We start from the raw sequence: 23316 nt of genomic DNA, 5'->3' as shown, positions 1-23316 counted from the left end.
AGAAGAATAATTCAGTCTGTGAACTCCAATCAAGAGAACTATGTCAAATTACATACTGGATTTAAAGGAGGTCTTGATCTGATGAAGTCGAGGATGATTTCATGAGCACTTTTTTTTAACCTAGGAGGAATGTCACCATTTACCTGAAAAAAAAGAAAAGAAAATTCATTTGACTATAGGATTATCATTATAAGTTTTTGGGTAAAGCTGTTATCTCAACATATGCCACAAAATTACTGAAGTAATTTGTACTGTAGTAATGTAATCCGGCTCTACTAAGGACACATTTCAAATCATTAAAATGGAGACTAAATGGCTGTCTGGTTTAGAGAAAAAATAACTATTGTAGAATTGAAGAAAATCCAGGTTCACTTTAGTTCCATCATTTTGGGAAATTATATATAAGATACATCCCTTCGAACAAAAGTTTTTAAATTATAAATGTAAATGGAATAAATGGTAGCATGCTTATTATTTTATAACTTAAAAGCCTTTTACCTCTTACTTTTGTCCTTGTACAAAACCTAGGTAATAGGAATGACTAGTGACGTGATTCACATTCTATAGATAGAACTCAGAGCAAAGAGGGTATCTGCTACATTCGCAGAACTAGTAAGTTGAAGAGTTTTTGTAGAGCCCAGGTCTGTCTCTGACTTCTGCACTTATGTCCTATCTTTTTAAGGCAATGTGTAACCAAAAAAAAAAAAAAATTTTTTTTTTTTTTTTTTTAAGATTTTATTGGGGAAGGGGAACAGGACTTTATTGGGGAACAGTGTGTACTTCCAGGTCTTTTGTCCAAGTCAAGTTGTTGTCCTTTCAATCTTAGTTGTGGAGGACACAGCTCAGCTCCAGGTCCAGTTGCCGTTTCTAGTTGTAGGGGGCACAGCCCATCATCCCTTGCAGGAGTCGAACCAGCAACCTTGTGGTTGAGAGGACGCGCTCCAACCAACTGAGCCATCGGGGAGGCAGCTCAGCTCAAGGTGCCGTGTTCAATCTTAGTTGCAGGGGGCGCTGCCCACCATCCCTTGCGGGAGTCCAGGAGTTGAACTGGCAACCTTGTGGTTGAGAGCCCACTGGCCCATGTGGGAATTGAACCGGCAGCCCTCGGAGTTAGGAGCACGGAGCTCTACCCGCCTGAGCCACCGGGCCGGCACCCCAAAAAAATTTTTTTAAAGAAATTTAAGAAAACCCAGAAACCCACACACAAAAATAACTAAACTCATATTCTCACCACTCAGAAGGCACAAATGTGACCATTTTGTCATGTTTATTTCCCAGTCTCATAAAAAAACAAAACAAAACAAAACAAAAACCCCAAAAAACTCTGTAACACTTTATCCTCTACATTGGTGACCTAGTTTTTGACTACCTCACCATATCCTAATAATTTTATAATATATATTTTATTGGAGAAAAGATACAATTTGGTGATTTCTCTACCACTAATGGTTGATTTTTTTATTTTGAAAGGTTAGATATGATTCTTTATGCTTCACAATTTGTTACTGGAAGTGTCATGTAAAATTTTAGAATTATAAAATTTGACAAAATGTTTCTCAAGTTTTTTCTTATCTGAATTGTAAGATTTCCTGTATACTTGCCAATCTTAAATACTATTTTAATTTCTAGTCAGTAACCAGTTGGGCATTAATTGTGAGGTTTTCATTTTTGTCAATGTCACAATTTTGTGTCAACTAAGAAATAAAGTTAAAAAAAAAAAAAGAACCTGAACTGTGCACCCAGTCCCCTCCCCAAATGAGATAACCCTATCCGAGTTCAGGGTGTTTGACAAAGCTTGCTGGGGCTTACACAACATCCACTCCCCTCTTCTTCCCTGTGCCCCATCTCCCAGCACACAATGAGGCAGGATGGCCCTCTGGCAAGATTTAAGAGTAAAAGCTACTCAAGCCCAGCCAAGCTTGTGATTGCTAGTACTTGGTTTAAGGAGGGCATGAAACCAGCAGCAGACCTGGAGGTCTATGTGGTGACACCCCTGCCTGTGGATTTCATGTTACAGTAGATATATTTCTAAATTCTTATTGCAGATTTCTGGTCAAGATGGCAGAGTAAGTAGGCAAACACTATACTTGCCTTCTATCAGGAGCACATCAAAATTACAACTAAACTACAGAACAAGCATCATTGAGAATGGCCTCAAGTCTTGCTGAAATGAAGTCCTACAATTAAGGAAATACAAAAGAAGCCACTCTGCAACTGGTAGGAGGGGTGGAAATGTGGAATGGGCTGATCCTACATCCATCCATGTGTGACCATTAAAAATCAGGAGGGATATCTCAGCTGTGAAGGGGTTCCAGCCCAAAATCAGAATCCCCAGGCCAGGGTGCCACTGCCAGGGAGGAGAAGTCGCCATAACTTCTGGCTGTGAAAACCAGCAGAGACGGTGGCTGGTGGCTACAGTCCCAGGTAATCCTCTTAAAGTGCCTGTGCACAGACTCACTGATGGACTCACTCGCTATAAGCCACAGGGCACTAAGCCACTGGGGCAGCAGCTTGACAGGCGCCATGGACATACAGGGAGGAACTGAGTTGTGTGGCTGCAGAACAAGGGCTAGAGGGATAGCTTTCTTTCATACAGAAGTGCTGGTAGAATCCATTGTTTCTTTGTTGAGCCCTATCTCCTCCCGATATGCAGACACAGGTGGCTGCCTTATCTGAGTTTCCATCAACCTGGCTGACACCATTCGCACCACCCTGGTGATTCCGTGGAATGCCATCCCACCCAACATGTGGTCCCACCCAAGCCACTTCTAGTGACTTTTCCATACAAACACCCTATCTTGGGTCCTGCTACAGACTTTCCTAAAATCTCTCAACGGTTCACAAAACCCAAAGAAGCAGCATCTGGTTTTGGCGTGCCCTGAACCTCTTGCTGAGCAGCCCCTAGCCTGACAATAGCAGCAGCCAGCCTCAGTGCATGGCTTGCTCTCTTGAGGCACCTCTAGGCCCAGTGTGGGTGGCATCCATCTGCAGATTACTTTGTGGCTCATGCCAGGTGGCCCTGGGCATGATACAGGCTGTGGCTGAACTTGGACTGTGGAGGGGCCCCTCCCAGGAGGCCCCCAGAATGGCACAGTCGGTGGCGAGCTTCAGACTAAGCCAGAGCATCACCTGGCCACCTCTAAGGACAACACAACCAAAGGGCAGAATGGGCAGGCACCAGAGCCCTGCTAAAGCGAATCCTGTTCCATAGGGTCAGCCTCACACAACAACTCCACAGTAGTCAGAGACAGCCCTCACAACCAATGAGCCCAAGGGTTAATCCCTCCCACTCGTGTGTAAATAGCAACCAAGGCTCAACTAAAACAGGAGGGCATACACAACCCACATAAGGGACACACCTGGAGCACCTCTCTCAGGTGACCTGGGAGACTCTGTTACTAGGCCCAACAGGATAACTACTACATTTGGACACTCTACTAAGTCTGGGAGACATACCAGTCCTACCTAATGCTAGAGATAATCACAGGAAGGCAGACAAAATGGGGAGACAAAGAAGCACGTCCCAAACCAAAGAACAGAACAAGGCTCCAGAAAATGATCTAATCAAAATGGAGACAAGCAATCTACCAGACGTATAACTCAAAACACTCGTTATAAGGATGCTGAATTATCTCAGGGAGAACTTCAACTTTGCCTTGGGGCAAAGACCAAATACAAAAGTGTGAGAACTGTGATTTAAGCCCTCACTGCCAGGCAAGAAAAACAAAGCCATGGAGCATGGCTGCCTCCCCCCATGCTCACAGTGACACCAGAAAGCCCCAGAAAAGAAAAAAAGAACTAGCAGCAGTGTTGGATTAAAAAGCAGAATATCTATAGCACTGAGAACTGGAGAAACAGTTCTGAGAAGTGGAGGCATGATGTGGCTAATGCCAGTGATGGGGGAAGGAATTATATGAGCGAGACAGCGGTGGTCTCGCAGTTGCCATTCCTTGGAAAGCAGAGACCCAAAAACACCTGCCACCTCTCCCAGCCCACCCAACCCCACCGCCACATTTCCCAGCTGACCACAATGGGGGTACCCAAAGCTGCTGAGACCCACAGCTCTGCATTTAGCTGCAGGGGCAGCATTGAGATTTCAGAGGCTTAGAACTTCATCGTCCACCACATCCTTCCATGGGGGTGGTGCCCTGACAGCGAGGCAACCTGGTCACAGAGGAGAAACACATCTCCCCAGGAAGTATCCCACCATGTGAGAAGCTGGAACAGTGCATGAGAGAAAATAAAATGCTCCAGCACTACCTACTGGAAAGCAAAAGAAAGACCTCTTCATATCAAACTGCTTCAGAATCTACTCCTGTAGATGCCCAAGAGAATAATTCATTAACTGCCATGAATAACAAAGGTAACAAGGCAGTTCAGAAAGAAAATGAAAACTCTCTAGAACATGAACTTAAAGGCATGGAAACATGTGATTTAAATGACAGAGAATACAAGATTGCAGTTTTGAAAAAACTCAATGAGGTGCAAGACTACTCACATAGGGGCTTTAAGGAACTCAAAAAAAATTAAGGAACAGAATGGATGTTTCACCAGAGAGACTGAAATTTTAAAAAACAATCAAATAGAAATTCTGGAGGTGAAGAACTCAATAAATGAGATGAAATAGCCAGCTTAGGAAATAGAGCTAGCCAGATAGAGGAAAGAATTAGTGATATCGAAGATAGAAATCTGGAAATGATGCAGATGAAAGAAGAGAGAGACTTTAGAGTTAAAAGAAATGAAAGAACTCCACAAGAACTATCTGACTCATCAGAAAGAGCAAGATATGAATATTGGGTATACTAGAAGGAGAAGAGAGGGAGAAGGACACAGAGAGTCTATTCAAACAAATAGTTGACAAGAACTTCCCAAAACTATGTTAAGAACTGGATCCAAGAATCCAAGAAGGAAACAGAACACCTAATTATCTTCTTCCTAATAGGCTTTCTCCAAGGCACATTATATTGGAGCTGTCAAAAATTAATGACAATGAAAGAATTCTCAAGGCAACCAGGGAAAAGAAGGCTGTAACCTCCAAAAATAAGCCCATTAAACTACCATCAGACTTTTCAGCAGAATCTCCATAAGCCAGGAGGGAGTTGAATCAAATATTCAAACTATTGAAAGAAAGAAATTACCAACCAAGAATAATATATCCAGCAAAGTTATCCTTTACATATGAAGGAGAAATAAAGACTTTTCGGGATGTACTGAAGCTGAGGGAATTTTCCACCACAAGGCCTGCATTACAGGAAATAGTGAGGGAGGCTACTCGACCTGAAACAAAAAGACAGAAGGATAAAAAACCATGAACAAATTACTAACAGACAAACAGAAGCAAAAACTGGCAACTCCTACACAAAATAGGGCACTATACACTTAAACATAACATAAAGGGTAAAGAAAATAAAAACATAAAAAAGAGAAAATGAAGAAAATTTACTACTGCAACTCAGAAATGAACTCGCAGCATAAATAGGGATAATTCGTGACAACAAAAACATAAAAGGGGAGGAAGTAAAGGTCCAAATTTGCAAAGGGGAATGGAGATAAGAAGCATGCTGTATAAAAAGGACTACCTTATACGTGAAACTTTCTTTTATATAAATTTAATGGTAACAACAACAACAACAACAAAAGCCCAAACAAAGACAAATAACATAAAAAAGAAAAAAAAGAGAAAGAAAACAGAGGAAAAATCATACAATGACACCAAAATAAGTAACAGACAGAAACAAAAAGGAAAAGAAACAATAGACACACAGAGCTACCAGAAAACAAAAGATAACATGGCTATAGGAAAGCATCATATACCAATTATTACCCTAAATGTAAATGGACTGAATTCACCAATAAAAAGGCACAGAGTATAGATTGGATTAAAAAACAAAATCCAACCATTAAGCTGCTTCCAAGACACATATCTCTGCTACAAGAACAAATATAGACTCAAAGTGAAAGGGTGGAAAACGATAATCCAAGCAAATGGCATGCACAGAAAAGCAGGTTTAATCATACTTATATCTGACAAAACAGATTTTAAGATATAAAAAGTAACGAGAGACAAAGATGGACATTTCATAATGACAAAGGGAACAATACAACAAGGAAACATAACACTTATCAATATATATGCTCCCAATCAGGGATCGCCGAAATATATAAAGCAACTACTAATGGAACTAAAGAGAGAAACTGACAAAATCACAATTATACTAGGGAACCTAAATACACCACTGACAGCTAAGAATGGATCATCTGAACAGAAAGTCAATAGAACTAAAAGCCTTAAATGATACATTAGACCAAATGGACATAATTGACATTTACAAAGCATTTCATCCTAGAACACCAAACTACACATTCTTTTCTAGTGCACATGGAACACTTGCAGCGATAGACCATATGTTGGGACACCAAAACAGCTTCAGGAAATTTAAGACTGAAATCATACCAAGCATATTCTCAGACCACAAGGCTTTGAAATTGGAGATCAACTAGAAAAAGAAAGTGGGGAAAAAATACACATGCGTGGAGATTAAACAACGTTATTAAAGAATGACTGAGTCAAAGAAGAAATAAAATGAAAGATCAAAAGATACATAAAATTAAATGAGAATGAAAATACATCCTATCAAAATTATTGGGATGCAGCAAAAGCAGTACTAAGAGGGAAATTTGTACCATTACAGGCCTATTTCAAGAAACAAGAAAAATCCCAAATAATCAACCTAACTTTACATCTTAAAGAACTAGAAAAAGAAGAACAAATGAAATCCAAAGCGAGCAGAAAGAAGGAAATAAAAATTAGAGCAGAATTAAGGGAAATAGAGAAAAGACAGCAGAAAAAAATTAAACAAAAACTTGATTCTTTGAAAAGATGAGTACAAATGACAGCCCCCTGGCTAGATTCACTAAAGAAAAAACAGAAAACACCCAAACAAAATCAGGAATGAAAGAGAAGTTATGACAGATACCACAGAAATACAGAGGATGATACAAGAATACTATGAAAGACCATATGTCACCGAATTCAATAACCTACAAGAAATGGAGAAGTTCTTAGAAATATATAATCTTAATAGAATGAATCAAGAAGTACTGGAATATCCAAATAGACTGATCAACCATAAGGAAATTGAAACAATCATTCAAAACCACCCTAAAAGGACCAGATGGCTTCACTAGTGAATCCTACCAAACACTCAAAGATGATGTGGTAATACATGTCCTCCTCAAACTCTTCCAAAAAGTTGAAGAACAGGCAATGCTTCCTAACTCATTTTATGAGGCTAACATTACTCTGATACCAATACCTGATAAGGATAACACACAAAAAAAGAAAACTACACACCAATATCTCCGATGAATACAGGTGCAAAAATCCTAAACAAAATACTAGCAAGTTGAATACAACAACAAATTTAAAAAATTATACATCACAATCAAGAGGGTTCATTCCAGGGACACAAGGATGCTTCAATATATGCAATTGATCCATGTGATAACCACATAAACAAAATAAAACACAAAACGCACATGATTATATCAACAGATGCAGAAAAAGCATTTGACAAGATAAAACATCCATTCATGATTAAAACACTTAATAAAATGGGTACAGGAGGAAAGTACCTCAACATACTAAAGGCCATATATGACAAACTCTCAGCTAATATCGCACTTAATGATGAAAAACTGAAAACTTTTCCTCTAAATCAGGAACAAGACAGGAGTGCCCGTCAGCACTGTTATTCAATATAGTATTGGATATAGTATTGGAAGTCCGAGGTAGAGAAATCAGACAAGAAAAAGAAATAAAAGGCTCCAAACTGGGAGTAAAGAAGTTAAACTGTCACATTTGAAGACATGACTCTTCATATATGAACCCTAAAGACTCCATACCAAAAATAAATAAATAAATAAATAAATAAATAAATAAATAAATAAATAAAACAAAAAAAACACCCCAAAACAAAAACAACAACAGAAAAAAAAACTATTAGAAACAATAAACAAATACAGTACAGTTGCAGGATACAAAATCAATGTACAAAAGTCCATTGCACTGCTATATACTAACAATGAAATCTCAGACAAAGAAATGAAAACACATTCCTTTTGCAATTGAAACAAAAAAACCAAAATACCTAGGAGTAAACTTAACACAGGTGGAAAGGACCTATCCACTGAAAACAGAAGACATTTTTAAAAGAAACTGAGGTAGACACGAAGAAATGGAAAGATATTCCATGCTTATAGATTGGAAGAATCAACATAGTTAAAATAGTTATATTACCCAAAGCAATATGCAGATTTAATGTAATCCTCATTAAAATCCCAACAACATTTTTAAAGGAAATACAACAAATAATCATTAGATTTGTATGGAATCCTAAAAGACCCTGAATAGCCAAAGCAATCTTACGGAAACAGAACAAGAGTGGAGGTATCACACTCTCTGACTTTAATTTGTACTACAAAGTGACAATAATCAAAACAGCAGGGTATTGGCAGAAAAACAGACATACAGACCACTCGAGTAGAACTGAAAACCCAGAAATAAATCCACATATATATGGGCAGATAATTTTCCACACAGAAGCCAAAAACATACAATGGAGGAAAGAAAGCCTCTTCAATAAATGGTGTTGTGAAAATTCGAAAGCCACATGCAAACGAATGAAACTAGATTGTTATTTGTCATCATATACAAAAATTAACTCAAAATGGGTCAAAGACATAAAAATAAGACCTGAAATTAACATGCATAAAAGAAAACAGAGGTAATAAACTTATGGACCTTGGTCTTAGAGAGGATTTTGTGAATTTGACCTCAAAGAAAGGGAATAAAAGCAAAAATAAATGAAAGTGACTATACTAAACTAAAAAGGTTCTGCACAGCAAAAGAAACCATCAAGAAAACAGGCAACCAACTGAATGGGAGAAGAAATTAAAAAACAACACGTCCGTAAGGGGCTAATACCCAAAATATATGAAAAACTCATAAAACTCAGTAACAACAACAACAAAAAACAACCCCCCCCCCCCACAACTGATCCAATTAAAAAATAGGCACAGGACCTGAACAGACACTTCTCCCAAGAAGACATACAAATGGCCAACAGATGTATGAAAAGTTGCTTAACTTCGTTAGCAATTAGGGAAATGGAAATAAAAAATCACAATGAGATATCACCTGTTAGAATAACTACCATGAACAAGACAAGTAATAACAAGTGTTGAAGAGGCTGTGCAGAAAAAGGAACCTTCATACAATGCTGGTGGGAATATAAATTGGTACAGCATTATGGAAAACAGTATGGAGGCTCCTTAAAAACTTAAGAATAGAATTACCATACAACCCAGCAATCCCTCTTTTGGGTAACTATCCAAAAAATCAGAAAACATTTGTCTGTAAAGATATGTACCCCTATGTTCATTGCAGCATTATTCACAATGGCCAAGACATGGAAACCACCAAAGTGACCTTTGATAGATGACTGGATAAAGAAGATGTGGTACATATACACAGTGGAATATTACTCAGCCATAAGAAAAGATTAAATATTGCCATTTGCAACAAATGTGGATGCATCTTGAGATTATCATGCTAAGCAAAATGAGTCAGAAAAAAAATCAAGAATTATGTGACTTCACTCATATGTGGGATATAAAACTGACAGCAACAAAGGAACAAGACAAACAAAGAAACAAAAACTCATACAGAGAACATTTTGATGACTACCAGATGGGAGCATTTTGATGCCTACCAGATGGGAGCGGTTTGGGGGTGAATGAAAAAGGTGAAGGGATTAAGAAGTACAAATTGGTAGTTACAAAATAGTCATGCGGTTGTAAAGTAAAGCATATAGAACATAGCCAATAATATGGCAATAAGTATGTATATTGCCAAATGGGTACTGGACTAGCCAGGTGGATCACTTCTTAAATTATATAAATGAAAACATAACACATCAATATATATGCTGAAATTAATACAAAATAATATTGAATGTCAAAATAAAGAAATAAAGTGTTAAAAATATATATTTCTGAAACATGGCGGAATAGGTAAACACTATGCTTGCTGCCTCCCAGGATCAATTAAAATTACAACTAAATTATAGAACAATCAACCTCGAGAATCATCTAACGAGTAGCTAAACAGAACCTCTATAATTAATGATATAAAGAAAAGGCCAAATAGATACTGGTAAGCGGGGCAGGACACAAAACAGGCTAACCCCAAACCCACAGGTAATGGCTGAGCATTGGGAGAGACACTTCAGCAATGGAGGGCCACCCTGAAGAGTGAGGGGTCCAGGCACCACAATGGGGGCTCCAGCCCAGGGGTCCTTTGTTGGGAAGAGAAGCCCCCATAACATCTGGCAGTGAAAATCAGCGAGGATTCCATCTGTCCATCCTGGTGTGATGGAAGGTGGCTGGAAACCCAAACATCCTCTTAAAGGGCCTGCACAAGAACTCACTCGCTTGTTAGCACTCCCCGAGCTCTGGCAGATGGGTAGCAACTCAAGAGTCACCAGAGACATACAGGGAAAGACTGAGTTGTATGGCTTCAAGGCGAGGAACCCTCCCCCAAAGGGCCAAATCTGAGGCTGCATTGGTCTGACAAAATCTGTAGGTGCACCACCTTCGTGACTCCCTGGGACCTTGCCCCACCCAACAGTGCAGCATCACCAGAGGAATTGTGGGCTCCTGGGTGACTGGCCCTGCCCCACAAGCTGCTGGATACTTGTACAACAGTGGATAGCCCGTGGTGGCCTGATAAACTTAAGGGGTTGTGCCGTAAGCCAGAGCTTACACTGCAGCCTTTTTTTGGCACTCTCGGGGATCTGCAGGCCCAAGGTGTGTGGTGGCTGGATGCAGTACTCTCTGGGCATCTTGCAGGGCAGCTGCAGCCTCAGTAATGGCACAAGAACTAAACCTGCATTAATTCTGTAAAAACTACTGGCCATATTCAGTGACAACCTGGGACCCCACTCCACCCAGAGTGCAGCATCATTGGTGGCTCTGGCAACACGGGGTCAACCAGCCCACCTTGAACACCTAAGGAAGCTCTTTCAATGGCTGAGCCTTACGGGCAGCCAGCAGGTGGCAACAGGCCTACAAAGGCCCTGGGCCTTATGCTAAGCTGACCCAGGCCTGATACTGGTGGCAGCTGGTCTCAGTTCACAGCGAGGGCAATCACACACTCCTTCAGGTCCAATACAGGTAGCAACCAACCACATACAGCTTAGTGGCCCTACCAGGTGGCTGCAGGCAAGGCTGAAATTGTCCTGCACAGGAGCCCCTCCCAAGGGGCACCAGAAACAACACACAAAGAGGCCGGCCACAGACCATGCCAGAGTACTACCTGATTAGCCCTACAAGCAGCACACCCCAATGATGTTCTCAACAAGCACAAGAGCCTGAGAAGGTGAACACCCCTCTGAATGATCAGCCCACACACAGCAGCCAATATGCTGTGTGCATGGCCAATCCTCATAGTGAGTCAGCCTGGGAGTCAGTCCCACCCACTGAGGCACCATAAGCAATCAAGGCTCAACTACAACAGGAGAACACACACAACACACATAAGGGACACTCCTGGAACACACACACAGGTGATTAGATAGACTGAGCCACATGATCACACAAGACACCTACTATGTAAGGCTACCCAGCAAAGACTGAGAGGCGTAGGAGATCTACCTAAGATATAGAAGGAAACACAGAGAGGCAGACAGAATGAGAAAACACGGAAACATGTCCCAAATAAAAGAACAGGAGAAAAATCCACAAAAAGAGCTAAATGAAATGGAGGCAACCAATCTACCAGAGACAGAATTTAAAACACTTGTCATAAGATTAGGTGAAGAAGAGGATCGAATCGGGATTTACAACACAAGGTATCATAAAACACCCAACTGGAACGACAAAAAGAAAAATGAACTAAAAAATCCCCAACAAAGATAGTTTAACAGGCCTCTGGGAAAACATCAAACATATAAACATTTGCATCATAGGGGTACCAGAAAAAGAATAGAGAGCAAGGAATTGAAAATATATTTGAAGAAATAATGATGAAAAACTTCCCTAATCTGATGAAGGAAATAGACATACAAGCCCAGAAAACAGAGAGTCCCAAACAAGGTGAACCCAAAGAGGCTGCCAGCAAGACACATCATAATTAAAATGGCAAAGGTTAAAGACAAAGAATCCTAAAAACAACAAAACAAAGAAAACTACTTACTTACAAGGGAGCTCCCATAAGACCATCAGCTGATTCCTCAACAGAAACTTTGCAGGACAGAAGGGAGTGGCAGGAAATATTCAGTGATGAAAAGCAAGTGCCCACAAACAAGACTACTTTACTGAGCAAGGCTATCATTTAAAATTAAAGGCATGATAAAGAGCTTCCCAGAAAAGAATAAGATAAAGGAATTCATGTCCACCAAGCCAACATCACAAGAAATGTTAAAAGAACTTCTTTAAGAAGAAGGGGGGAAACAGACAAACAAAAAATGATCAAAAATATGAAAAATAAAATGACAACTATGAATCAATAATTATTGCAAATGTAAATGGATTAAATGTTCCAATCAAAACACAAATCGTGTTTCCCCAAAAATAACACCCAGCTGGACAATCAGCTCTAATGTGTTTTTTGGAGCAAAAATTAATATAAGACCTGGTATTATATTATATTATTTTATTTTATTTTATTTTATATTATATATACTATATTATATTGTAGTATTTTATATTATACATTATATTATGTTATATTATATTATATTTTGTTAAAGACCTGATCTTATACTATAGTAAAATAAGACCAGGTTTTATTTTACTATAAGAGCTGATTGTCTGGCTAGGTCTTATTTTCGGGGAAACACGGTAGTATAGCTGAATGGATGAGAAAACAAGACCCATGCATTTATTGTCTACAAGAGACCCACCTCAGATCAAAAGACACACATAGGCTGAAAGTCGAGGGATGGAAAAACATATTTCATGCAAATGGAAATGGAAGAAAAAGCCGGGAAAGCAATACCTTGACAAAATAAATTTTAAAACAAAGACCAGAATGAGACAAAGAAGGACATTACATAATGATAAAGGAATCAATCCAACAAGAGAATATAACGCTAGTAAACATCTATGCACCCAACATAGGAGCACCTAAATATATGAAACAAATACTGACAGATATAAAAGGAGAGACTGACAGTTACTCAATCATAGTAGGGGATGTTAACACCCCACTGACAATAATGTACAGATTTTCCAGACAGAAAGTCAACAAGGAAACAGCAGCCTTAAATGACACACTAGACCAGATGGATTTAATTGATATAGTTAGAGCATTTTACCCCAAAGCACCACAATATGCAATCTTTTCTTTTTTATTGTGAATCAATACATTATTTTTGTTTATTTTTTGATAGCTTTGTTGAGATACAATTCACATACTATACAATCTACCCATTTAAAGTTGTGGCCTTACTATATTCACAGAATTTTTCAACCATCACGACAATTTTATTATTTACTTTATTTCATTTAATCTTTTTATTAAAAAAATTACATTAAAATTTAGGCATGCAGTATAGGAAGTGAGGGACTACGTATCAAAAGCCACCATTATCTACCCTTTTCTCCTCAGTTTGGATCATTTGGAGCAATGGTGATTTTTTCTTTTATTATTATTTTTAAATTTTATTTTTTCTTTATTTTCAGGTGTACAAAACAACATAATGATTAGACAATTACACCGCTCACAAAGTGAAAATGCCTCCAAGTCTACTACCCCTCCGACATCATATGTAGCTATGGCAATACCAGAGTATATTCTCTATGCTGTACTTTACATCTGTGACTATTTATATATATTTAATTATATAGTTCACATTCAATATTATTGTACATCTGTTTCAGCTATACAGGTCAGGCAACTACACAATCTATGAAGTGATCCCCCGATAAGTCCAGCACCCAACATAATATGTACAACATTACTGATTACATTGCCCATACTGGATTTCACATACCTGTGACTATTTTGTGATTACCAATTTGTACATTCTAATCCCTTCACCTTCTCCTCCACCAACCAAGTCCCCTCCCATCTACTATTCATCAGTTTTTCTCAGTATCGCTGACTCTATTTCTGTTTTGTTTGTTCATTTATTCTGTTCTTTAGATTCTATATATAAGTGAGATCATATGGTATTTGTCTTTCTCAGTCTGAATTATTTTACTTAGCATAATGTTCTATAGGTCCATCTGTGTAGTTGCAAATGGTAAGATTTCATTCTTTTTTATGGTAGACTAATACTCCATTCTATAAATGTACCACAATTTCTTTATCCAATCGTCTATTGGTCAGTATTTTGGTTGTTTCCATATCTTGGCTATTGTGAATAGCACTGTAGTAAACATAGGGGTGCATATATTTTTTCGAATTAGTGTTTTGGATTTCTTTGGATAAATACCCAGGAGTGGAATTGCTGATTCATAACGTAGTTCTATTTTCAGTTTTTTGAGGAACCTTCATACTGTTTTCCACAGTGGCTGCACCGATTTGCAATCCCACCAACAGTGCACGAGGGTTCCCTTTTCTCCACATCCTCACCAACACTTATTGGTTGTTGATTTATTGATGAGAGCTATTCTGGAAGGAGAGAGGTGGTATCTCATTGTGGTTTTTATTTGCATTTCTCTGGTGATCAGTGACATTAAGCATCTTTTCATATATTTATTGGCCATCTGTATGCCCTATTTAGAGAAATGTATCTTCATGTCCTCTGCCCATTTTATAACTGGGTTGTTTGGCTTTTTTGGTGATGAGTTGTATGAGTTTTTATAAAATTTGGATATTAACCCCTTATCAGATGTATCATTGGCAAATATCTTCTCCCATTCAGTAGGATGTCTTGTTGTTTTGTTGATGGATTCCTATGCTGTGAAAAAACTTTTCAATTTGATGTAGTACCATTTGTTTATATTTTCTTTTGCTTCCCTTGCCCTAGGGTAATATCTGTGAATTTAATTCCTATATTTTCTTACATGAGTTTTAGGTTTCGGGTCTTACATTTAAGTCATTAATCAATTTTGAGTTTATTCTTGGGTATGGCATAAAAAGGTGGTCCAATTTCATTCTTTTGCATGCATCTGTCCAATTTTCCCAGTGCCATTTATTGAATAAACTGTGTTTACCCCAGTGTAAATTCTTGCTTCCTTTGTCATAGATTAAATGACCCTATAGAAATGGATTATTTCTGGGCTATTCTGTTCCATTGATCTATGTGTCTTTTTATGCCAGTACCATGCTGTTTTGACTACTATAGCCTTGTAGTATAATTGGATATGAGGTGGCATACCTCCTGCTTTGTACTTCTTTCTCAGGATTGCTGTGGCTACTTAGTGTATTCTATGGTTCTATATAAACTTTAGGATTATTTGTCCTAGTTCTGTGAAAAATGTCATTGGTATTTTGGTAGGGATTGCACTGAATCTATATATTGCTTTGGGTAATACAGACATTTTAACTATATTAATTCTTCCTATCCATGAGCATGGTATATGTTTCCACTTATTTTTATCTTCTTTAATTTTTTTCTTCAATGCCTTATAATTTTCTGAGTACAGGTCTTTTACTTCATTGGTTAGATTTATTTTAAGTATTTTTTTTTTTGGATGCAATTGTAAATGGGTTTTTTTCCTTAAATTCTATTTCTGATAGTTTGTTAATAGTGTATAAATAGGCAATCGATTTATGAATGTTAATTTTGTATCCTGCTACTTTATTAAATTCATTTATTAGTTCTAAGAGTTTTTTGTGGAATCTTTGGGGTTCTCTATATATGGTATCATGTCATCTGCAAATAATGACAGTTTTACTTCCTTCTTTACAAATTGGATGCCTTTTTTTCTTTTTCTTGTCTGATTGTTGTGACTAGAACTCCCAGTACTATGTTGAATAGAAGTGGTGAAAGTGGGCATTCTTGTCCTGATCTTAAGGGGAATGTTTTTAGCTTTTCCCTGTTGAGTATGATGTCACCTGTGGGTTTGTCATATATGACTTTTATATAAAATAAAAAATAAATATTTTTATAAAATAAATATTTTTATAAAATAAATATTTTTATAAAATAAATATTTTTATAAAATAAATATTTTTATAAAATATTTTTATAAAAAAATAAAATAAAAAATACAAAATAAAAAATAAATATATATGACATTTTATAATAAAACATCTCTAAAAAATTTTTTATCTCTAAAAGATTTTTATCTTTTATATATATCTTTTATATTATATTTATATATATTTATATATAAAAAATTTTTTATCTCTAAAAAATTTTATATAAGACATATAAAATAAAAAATAAATATTTTTATAAAATAAATATTTTTATAAAATAAAAAATAAAATAAAATTTTTTTATATAAATAAAAAACTTTTATTTAAAATAAAACTTTTATATAAAATATAAAATAAATATTTTTATAAAATAAATATTTTTATAAAATATTTTTATAAAAAAATAAAATAAAAAATACAAAATAAAAAATAAATATCATATATGACATTTTATAATAAAATATCTCTAAAAAATTTTTTATCTCTAAAAGATTTTTATCTTTTATATATATCTTTTATATTATATTTATATATATATTTATATATAAAAAAATTTTTTATCTCTAAAAGATTTTATATAACTTTTATATAAAATAAAAAATAAATATTTTTATAAAATAAATATTTTTATAAAATTAAAAAATTTTTTATCTCTAAAAGATTTTTATCTTTATATATATAAAAGATTTTTATCTTTTATATATATAAAAGATTTTATATAAAAGACATATAAAATAAAAAATAAATATTTTTATAAAATAAATATTTTATAAAATAAAAAATAAAATAAAAAATAAAAAATAAATATCATATATGATTTTATAATAAAATATCTCTAAAAAATTTTTTATCTCTAAAAGATTTTTATCTTTTATCTCTAAAAGATTTTTTAAAATATCTCTAAAAAAAAATAGAGATATGTTTTCTCTATTCCCACTTTGCTGAGTTTTTCTTTGTTGCATCTATATTCATTACTGATATCAGCCAATAATTTTCATTTTTTATAATGTCTTTGTCCGGTTTTCGGATCAGGATGAGGTGGCTTCATAATATGATCTTGCAAGCTGTCCCTCCTCCTGGATATTTTGGAATAGTTTGAGGAGAATAGGTGTTAATTCTTTTTTGAATGTTTGGTAAAATTCACTTGTGGAACCATCTGGTCCAGAATTCTGTTTGTTGGTAGCTTGTTAATTATTGATTCAATTTCGTGGTGGTAATCGATCTATTCAGATTTTCTGTTTCTTCTTGATTCAGCCTTGGAAGAATATATGCTTCTAGGAATTTATACATTTCTTTCAGATTGTCTAATTTGTTGGCACATAGATGCTCATAATATTTTCTTAATTTTTTTTTTTTTTTTTTTTTGTATTTCTGTGGTGTCTGAGGTCAGTTCTCTTTCATTTCTGATTTTATTTATTTGGATCCTTTCTCTTTTTTTCTTGATGAGTCTGGATAAAGTTTGTCAATTTTGTTTATCTTTTCAAACAAAACAGCTCTTGGTTTCATTGATCATTTGTATTGTTTTTTGGTTTTTATTTCATATATTTCCACTCTGATCTTTATTATTTCCTTCTTTGTACTCCCTTTGGGTTCATTCTGATGTCCTTTTTCCAGTTCTCTTTGGTGTATAATAGAGTGTTGATTTGAGAATTTGAGATTTTTCTTGTTTCTTGAGGTACGCCTGCATTGCTATGAATTTCCCCGTTAGGACTGCTTTTGATGTGTCCCATAGATTTTGGGTCATTGTGTTTTCATTTTCATTTGTCTCAAAGTATCTTTTGATTTCTTCCTTGAGCTCACTGTTGACCCATTCATTATGTAGTAACATGTTATTCAGTCTCCATGTGTTTGTGTGTTTTGGGTTTTTTTTTCCAACTCATTTCTAGTTTCAAACCACTATGGTCGGAGAAGATGCCGATATGATTTCAATCTTCTCAAATTTATTGAGATTTGTTTTGTGACCTAATATGTAGTCCATCTTGGAAAACGTTTCATGTGCACTTGAAAAGAATGTTTATTTTGCTGCTTTAGGGTGAAATGCTCTAAAAATATCAATTAAATCCATCTTGTGTCATGTGTCCTTTAAGGCCACTGTTTCCATGTTCACTTTCAGTCTGGAAGATCTGTCCATTGGTGTCAGGGGGGAATTAAAGTACCCTATTATGATTGTGTTAGTGTTGTTCTCTGCATTTATGTCTGCCAATATTTGTTTTATGTATTTTGGTCCTTCTATGTTGCATGCCTAGATGTTTACTTGGGTTATGTCCTCTTATTAGACTGATCCCTTTATTATTATGTAATGTCCTTCTTTGCCACTTATTATTGTGTTCATTTTAAAGTCTATCTTCTCGGATATAAGTATTGCTATACCAACATTTTTCTCATTTTCATTTGCATTAAAGATCTTTTTCCATCCCTTTACTTTCAAACTGTGTGTGTCTTTCGATCTGAGGTGAATCTCTTGTAGACAGCATATGCATGGGTCTTGCTTTGTTATCCACTCAGCTACCTTTGTCTTTAAAAAATTTTTTTTTTCTTTTTATTGGGCAATATTGGGGAACAGTGAGTTTTTCCAGGACCCATCAGCTCCAATTCAAGTCGTTTTCAACCTAGTTGTGGAGGGTGCAGCTCGGCTCCAAGTCAAGTCGTTTTCAATCTAGTTGTGGAGGGCGCAGCTCACTGACCCATGTGGGAATCGAACTGGCAACCTTGGTGTTATGAGCACAGCCCTCTAACCAACTGAGCCAACCAGCCGCCCATACCTTATGTCTTTTGAATCGAGCATTTAATTTATTTACATTTAAAGTGATTATTGATAGGTACATAATTATTGCCATTTTATTATTCATATTTTTATCTTCGTTTGTTTGTTTTGTCCTTTCGTCTGCTTAAAGAAGTCTTTTTAACATTTCTTGTAAGATTGGCTCGGTGGTAATGAATTCCTTTAGCTTTTTCTTGGTTGAGAAGGTCTTTACCTCTCCTTCAATTTTAAATGATAGCTTTGCTGGGTAGAGTAGTCTTGGCTGTAGGTCCTTGTTTTTCATCATTTTGAATATTTCTTGACACTCCCTTCTGGCCTGCAAAGTTTCTGTTGAGAAATCAGCTGATAGTTTTATGGGAGCTCCTTTGTGAGTAACTAGGTGTCTTTCTCTTCTTTTTTTTAGGATTCTCTGTCTTTAACCTCAGCCATTTTAACTATACTGTGTCTTGGTGTGGGCCTGTTTGGGTTCATCTTGTTTGGGAGAGTTGCCTTTTCTGGGCATGTATGTCTATTTCACCACGTTGGGGAAGTTTTTGGTCATTTCTTCAAATAGGTTCGTGATCCCTTGCTCCCTCTCTTCTCCTTCTGGTACCCCTATAATGTGAATGTTGTTACACTTGATGTTGTGTCCCACAGGTCCCTTAAACTATCTTTATTGGTTTTATTATTTTCTTTTTTGTTGTTCCAACTGGGTATATGCTGTTGCCTTGTCTTCTAAATCGCTGATTTGATACTCTGCTTCATCTAATCTGTTGATTCCTTCTAGTGTATTCTTCATTTCAGTTATTGTATTCTTTAGTTCTGACTGGTTTCTTTTTATGGTTTCTATGTCCTTCTTTATCTTTGCTATTTCTTTCTTGAAACTCTTACTAAGTTCCTTCAACATTCTTATAATCAGTGTTTTAAACTCTGCCTCTGGTAGGTTGGTTGCCTCCATTTCATTCAGTTCCATTTCTGGAGGTTTCTCGTGTTCTTTTATTTGGGACATGTTTTTTTGTTTCCTTATTTTGGTCACCCTTCTGTGTTTGTATAAGGTGGATCTCCTAGGTCTCTCAGTCTTTGCTGGGTGGCCTTATGTAGTACATGTCCTGTGTTGTCCAATCGCAGTCTCCCTAATCTCCTGTGCGTGTGTTCCAGGAGTGTCTCTTTGTGTGTTGTGTGTGTTCTTCTGTTGTAGTTGAAACTTGATTGCTTTTGGCATGTCAGTAGGTGGGTCTGACTCCCAGGCTCACTGACTGTGAGGATTGGCTGCATCCACAGTGTACTAGCTGCTGTGTGGGGGCTGACTCCTCATAGCAAGCTTTGCCCTGGTAGGCTCTTGTGCCCGTTGAGACTCCCCTTTGGGTGTTCCACTCATGGAACTGACCAGGTAGTGCTCTTGTGTGGTCCAAAGCTGGCCTCTGGTGTCTGTTTCTGGGTGTGTGTCTCTTCAGTGGGACTCCCTCACAAGGCAATTTCCTTCCCTGTTACCGGCCCATGGCTTCCTAGAAGGAGCCTCAAAGTTATTGTGGTTTAGCTGCTGCCTGTGCTGGACCTGGAGGTATGTGGGCGTGGCCTCACTGTGAACTTAGGCTGGCTGCCATCAATAGTGGGCCTGAGGCAGCTTAGCAAAATGTCCAATGCCCCCATGGCCTATTGCCACCTACCAACTGCCCATAAAGCCCCAATGTTGAAAGAGCACATAGGTGTGCGCATCAGGCTTGTTGACCCAGTGTTGAGAGTGCTCTCAGCAATGCAGCACTAGTTGGGTGGGGAGGAGTTAAAGGGAGTCATGAGACATGACCAGTGGTTTTTATGTTAATGCAGATCCAATTCTTATGCCAGTGCCACACCTGTGACCAGCTTGCACAGTGCCCTAAGAACACTGCAGCCAGCCACCATCAAAGGCTCACAAATTCCCAAGAGCTGCCCCTGAGTGGCTACAATGCAGTTTTTCGGTCACTGTCCATCACGAAAATCTCCAGGGCTGTTGCAGATTGTCTACTGTTGTAATAAACCTCCATGACCTGTGGAAAGGGGACGGCCATCCAGGCGCCGAGACTACCTTTGGCAATGCAACTCTAGGTGGGTGCGGTGGGGTTCCAGGGAGCTAAAGGGTGTGGTTGGTGGTTTCTACTAAGTCAGTTCAGTCTCAGCTCCTGCACTAGTTCTGGGCTCACGACTACTGCGCAAGAACACTTCTAATGCCAGCCACTGCCCATCTCCGACCCGCCGCTGCCCATCTACACTGAGGTACAGGTCTTGGGTTACTGCATACAAAGTATATTTTCCAATCACAAGGAAAACTGAAAAAATAATCACAAATATGTAGAATCTAAAAATCACACTCCTAATAAACAGGTCAAAGAAGAAATTATGAGTGGAATAAAATACTTTGAGATGAATGAAAATGAAAACAACATAAAAAAACATGGCATGCAGTAAGAACAGTACTCAGAGCAAAAAAATAGGTGCAAACACCTCATTAAAAAAAAAGAAACATCTCAAAAGATCTTCAATCAGTAACTTACTCTATACCTTAAGGATCCAAAATTAGCAAAACTGAAAGTTGTTTCAATGAAATGATGAACAAAATTGACAAGCCTTGAGCCAGACTGACCAAGAACAAAAGAGAAAAGATTCGAAATACAAATATCAGAGATAAAATCAAAGTGCGGACATAACGACAGATCTTACAAAGTACAAAGCATTATAAGAAAATACTACGATAATTGTACATGGACAAATAAAATAATCTAGATAAAATGGGCAAATTCCTAGAAAGAGACAAACTACCAAATGAACTAAAAAGGAAGGGAGCAAGGGAGAGAAAGAGGGAGGGAGGGAAGAAGGGAGGTAGGAAGGCAAAGAGGGAGGAGGAAAGGAGGGAGGAAGGAAGGAAAAAAATCTGAATAGACCTATAACAGGAAAAGAGATTAAATCAGCAAATCAAAAATCTGCCAACAAAGAAAAGCCCAGGACCAGAAGACTTCACTGGTGAATGCTACTCAAATATTTAAAGAATTAACCCCAATCTTTCACAAACTGTTCCAAAAATTAGAAAAGGAGGTAAAATTCCCTAACTTATTCTATAAGGGCAGCATTACCCTGATACCAAACCAGACAAAGACATCACAAGAAAACTGTAGACCAAACCCCTTCTCAGTACAGAAGCAAATATCAACAACAAAATATTAGTAAGCTGACTTTAACAGAATATTAAAAGGAATATTAAAAGGAATATTATAATGCCATGACTAAGTGAGATTTACCCTGTAAATGCAAGGGTGGTTCAACATATAGAAATCACTCAAGGTAATATGACACATTAATACAATGAAGCAAAACAACCCACATGAGTGTCTTAATTGATGTAGGGAAGGGATTTGACAAAATCCAACATGCTTTCATGATAAAAACACTGGACAAACTTGGAATGGCAGGAAACTTCCTGAACATAATAACCTTTCATTTATAAAAACCCATAGCTAACATCATATTCAATGGTGAAAGATTGAATGCTTTCCCTCTCGCATCAGGAATCCAACAACACAGATACCTGCTTTTACCACTTTTATTCAACAATGAACTGAAGGTTCTAGCCAGTGTAATTAAAAGGCATCTAGGTAGATTGGAAAGAAGTTAAAGTATCTGTCTTCACAGATGACATGAACATATAACTATGTAATATAAATATATACATATGTAATATAAACATACATAAAAATATAAAATTAAATAACCTACCAAGAAAACTTACAGCTAATAAACTCAGCAAAGTTGTAGGATACAAGAGCAACACACAAAAATTAGTTGTATTTCTACACATTAGCAATGAAAAATCTGGAAAATAATTTGAGAACAATACCACTCACAATAATATGAAAAATAATAAAATACTTAGGAATAATTTTAACCAATAAAGTGCAAGGCTTGTACATTGGAAACTACAAAACATTGCTGAATAAAATAAAAGAAAACCTAAATAAATGAAAAGTCAACTCATGTTTATGGATTAGAAGACATAATATTGAGATCACAATACAACCTAATGTTTTCTATATAGTATTCAATAAAATCTCTGTCAAAATCCCAATGCAAAAATAAATTTTTAAAAATCATCCTAAAATTCACATGGAACCTCAACAAACCCCAAATAGACAAAACAATCCTGAAAACGAAAAACAAAGTTGGAGGACTCACACACACTTCCTGGTTTCAAAACTTATCACAAAGCTATAGCAATCAAAACAGTGTGGGACAAAGACTGACATTCTAGGTCAATAAGACAGAATTCAGAGTTCAGAAATAAATTCATACATTCAACTGATTTACAACAAGGGCTCCATTAAAAGGGGGAAAGAATAGTTTCTTCCACAAAAGGTGCTGGGACAACTGGACATCAACATACAAAATAACC

The 23316-nt window shown here is 36.8% G+C and overlaps 1 protein-coding gene across 2 annotated transcripts in view; it reads right to left on the bottom strand.

The window, feature by feature from the left end:
• The window catches only part of SPIRE1 (spire type actin nucleation factor 1), a 228606-nt gene that overhangs the window by 46383 nt on the left and 158907 nt on the right, over positions 1 to 23316 (bottom strand). For both annotated transcript variants that reach the window (XM_033087714.1, XM_033087715.1), the window contains exon 7: positions 57 to 143. In XM_033087714.1, the coding sequence (XP_032943605.1) occupies positions 57 to 143 (87 nt within the window). The remainder of the gene's footprint in view (positions 1 to 56; positions 144 to 23316) is intronic.

Source organism: Rhinolophus ferrumequinum, chromosome 19, assembly GCF_004115265.2.
Source record: "Rhinolophus ferrumequinum isolate MPI-CBG mRhiFer1 chromosome 19, mRhiFer1_v1.p, whole genome shotgun sequence".
Taxonomy (NCBI): Eukaryota; Metazoa; Chordata; class Mammalia; order Chiroptera; family Rhinolophidae; genus Rhinolophus; species Rhinolophus ferrumequinum.
Note: the sequence above shows the minus strand (reverse complement) of the source record. Positions and strands in the feature narration are given on the sequence as shown.